The sequence below is a fragment of the Tribolium madens genome, unplaced genomic scaffold (genome assembly GCF_015345945.1).
Source record: "Tribolium madens isolate multiple individuals breed KSU strain unplaced genomic scaffold, Tmad_KSU_1.1 Scaffold_1;HRSCAF=32;Tcas5.2_LG8, whole genome shotgun sequence".
Lineage (NCBI taxonomy): Eukaryota > Metazoa > Arthropoda > Insecta > Coleoptera > Tenebrionidae > Tribolium > Tribolium madens.
The window spans coordinates 10925790-10928844 of NW_025400984.1; the positions used below are offsets into that span (position 1 = coordinate 10925790).

At 28.3% G+C, this 3055-nt stretch overlaps 1 protein-coding gene across 2 annotated transcripts in view; it reads left to right on the plus strand.

Moving 5' to 3' along the window:
• Nucleotides 1–3055, plus strand: part of LOC123016275 (L-xylulose reductase-like) — a 9755-nt gene that overhangs the window by 2201 nt on the left and 4499 nt on the right. The window contains exon 1 of one of the 2 annotated variants that reach the window (XM_044416569.1): nucleotides 2349–2637. The exons of the other annotated variant lie outside the window; for it this stretch is intronic. Within the exon in view, the coding sequence (XP_044272504.1) occupies nucleotides 2372–2637 (266 nt within the window). The 5' untranslated portion in view covers nucleotides 2349–2371. Of the gene's footprint in view, nucleotides 1–2348; nucleotides 2638–3055 lie in introns of those variants that run through there. 2 annotated transcript variants of the gene reach the window in all.

A 3055-nucleotide genomic window follows, 5' to 3' on the forward strand; every position in this document is an offset into this window, starting at 1 on the left:
CAATTCACTTTTAATCCTAGACAAATAAAAATAAAAGAATATACTATTTTATTTTGTTGCTCAAGATAATTAATTATGTTTTCCTTCAAATAATTTCACTTGAAATATTCTAATTTTACGTCAGCTCGGTTTTCTTCTTTATTGATTTTTTTTTTAATTTTTGTAGGGTAAATCTGGGAGAGATGGACCAGTGGGAGTGATATACACATTATTTTTATTGTATTTGCAACAGAATGTGTTTTTATTTTGTTGAATTGAAACAAAAATCATAATTTTATAGCAGGTTTTTGAATATGAGGTCCATTTCTCCCGGACTTACCCTATTTTCAGTTACTGTAATTCTATTCTTTCTGTATTTCAAAATCAAAATAGAATTTTTTGTTTTCTATCTTAATTCTAATGTCTTAATTGAAAAATTTTGATTTCACGTCAATAATATTACTTAACCCGACTTTTTTTCTACATTTTATTTCTGTAATTGTGTATTTTTGCTTAAGTTAGAGTTTTACAATTTATGTTAAAAATAAACTGCTCGATTTTATTTTCTTAATACAAGGTGTAGTAGAAAAATAGAGTAGTTTTTCCGAAATAATTTGTAAAGTTTACGAAATGGTTGGCTGCTGCCTCAAAAGTCCCTTTTTTGGTAATTTTTCAAAAAATTTAGTTTTATATTCTCAAAAGAAAAGCAAATAAAAAATTTACGACTTAACATAAATCACAGATCTCTCATTATCATAGATAAAAGTTAGAATAGTAGTAAGTAGAAAGTATTTTATTAAAAAAAATCGTAGGTAAAACATCGTATTTGACTCGTTCATAATGATTATAATTCACTCGTTTCTGGCTCGTGTATAAACTTTATCCCCTTGAATGTGTACTCGTTAAATAATATACTATTATCGATTTTCTCCAAGAAAGTTTCAATTTTGTGTTTAAATTTAAGACAAAGTTTTATGATTCGTATTATGAAACTAAATTAAATCTTCTTACAAAATTGGTTAAAACTTACTATTTTTGTGAGCAAGGTCTGACTAACCTAAAAAATCAAACACATACATTACTCAAAAAAAATGTCTAAAAATGTGTTTTTTATTTTGTTAGTTCTGATGAGAAAAAGCATTCGTGGCTTGAATTAAAATAAAAATCATAATTTTACAGCAGGTTTTTGAAAATGAGGTCCATTTCTCCCGGACTTACCCTATTTTCAGTTACTATAATTCTGTTCTTTCTGTATTTCAAAATCAAAATAGAATTTTTTGTTTCTATCTTAATTTTAATGTCTTAATTGAAAAATTTTAATTTCACGTCAATAATATTACTTAACCCGGCTTTGTTTCTCTCTCGCTCTTAGATATTTTGATTTTTCTCTCTTTTTTTCTACTTTTTATTTCTGTAATTGTGTATTTTTGCTTGAGTTAGAGTTTTACAATTTATGTTAAAAATAAACTGCTCGTTTTTATTTTCTTAATACAAGGTGTAGTAGAAAAATAAATGTAGTTTTTTCGAAATAATCTGTAAAGTTTACGAAATGGTTGGCTGCTGCCTCAAAAGTCCCATTTTTGGGTAATTTATCAAAAAATTTAGTTTTATATTATACTCTGTTTACCAAAAGAAAAGCAAATAAAAAATCTACGACTTATCATAAATCCGAGATCTCTCATTATCATAGATATAAGTTAGAATAAAGTAGAAAATATTTTATTACAAAAGATCGTAGGTAAAACATTGTATTTGACTCGCTCATAATGATTATAATTCACTTGGATGATTTATACACTCGTCTTTGGCTCGTGTATAAACTTTATCCTCTTGAATGTCTACTCGTTAAATAATATACTAATATTGATTTTCTCCAAGAAAGTTTCAATTTGGTGTTTATGATTTGGTAATTATGAAACTAAAACATTTTTAACTTTATTTTTTCAGTTCTATTATCGTATCAACAATAAATTACTCCCTAGGATTTAGGGATATTCGTGAATAGGTTGCCATAGACTTGGTTAGGTTGGTTTTTAGTGACAAACAAAAGATATCGTAACTAGTGTCAAAAATTTAGGTTAAGTCACCTGTCAGTTTGTATAGAATAGTTGACAGCAGGTTGACAGAAAACGTCAACCGTCAACAACAAGGGGTAACCAACACTAGGCATTCAAAATTACTTCTGAAAATTCTAGTTACAAACAACATGAAAAACGTAATTTTCCTAAAAATTCAAATCCTAGGTGGTAATTTCTTGTTGACAAATCTTTATTTAGTCGATATGTAAACAATTTCTTTATTTTTTAGGTATTTTCTTAGATATTCTCTACATGTTAAAATACAGATTTCTTTTTTTTTAAGTTTTTGTTGTTTGTTCTTTTTTATAAAAATTATGATTTTTACAGGAATCGGGCGCGAAATTGTTCTGCAATTGGCCAAATGTGGGGCCCTCGTAGTGGCAATTGGGCGCACCCAATCCCAGTTACAAACCCTAAAACAGGAAAATCCCCTAATTGAGACAATTTGTGTGGATTTGAGTGACTGGAATGCGACAAATTTAGCTTTGACTAAAATTGGCCCAATTGACCTTTTGGTCAACAATGCTGGTCTTGGGTGGCTTAAACCCATAACAGAAATAACAGAAGAAGATGTTGATAAGTACGATTTTCTTTTTTTTTTGACTATACAGAGTAGAGAAAAAAATGTCATGTAAGATACCAGGAACATGGAAAAATTTTGTCTATAAAAATTTCGGAGTTATGAGAGTTTAAATTAAAAAAATGTCAAATGTCAAAAATTTTTTGACAGATTTTTTCCATATTCCTGGTATTTTATCCATCGCCGACTCCATTCATACTAGCGTATACGGCCTTTCCATAAGCCCTAAAAATATGTTTTTGAACAATTTATAATCGTTCCTCATGTGGCGCCACTAACGGTGAATTTTTAAACCAATTTTTTTTTAAAACGTCAAAAGTGGGTGTCATATGTCAAATCTTAATTCTCAATTAAGAAAATGTTAAACCAAAAGAAGCACGGATCTCGGAAAAGAATAAAGAATTGGCACTGAATTTGT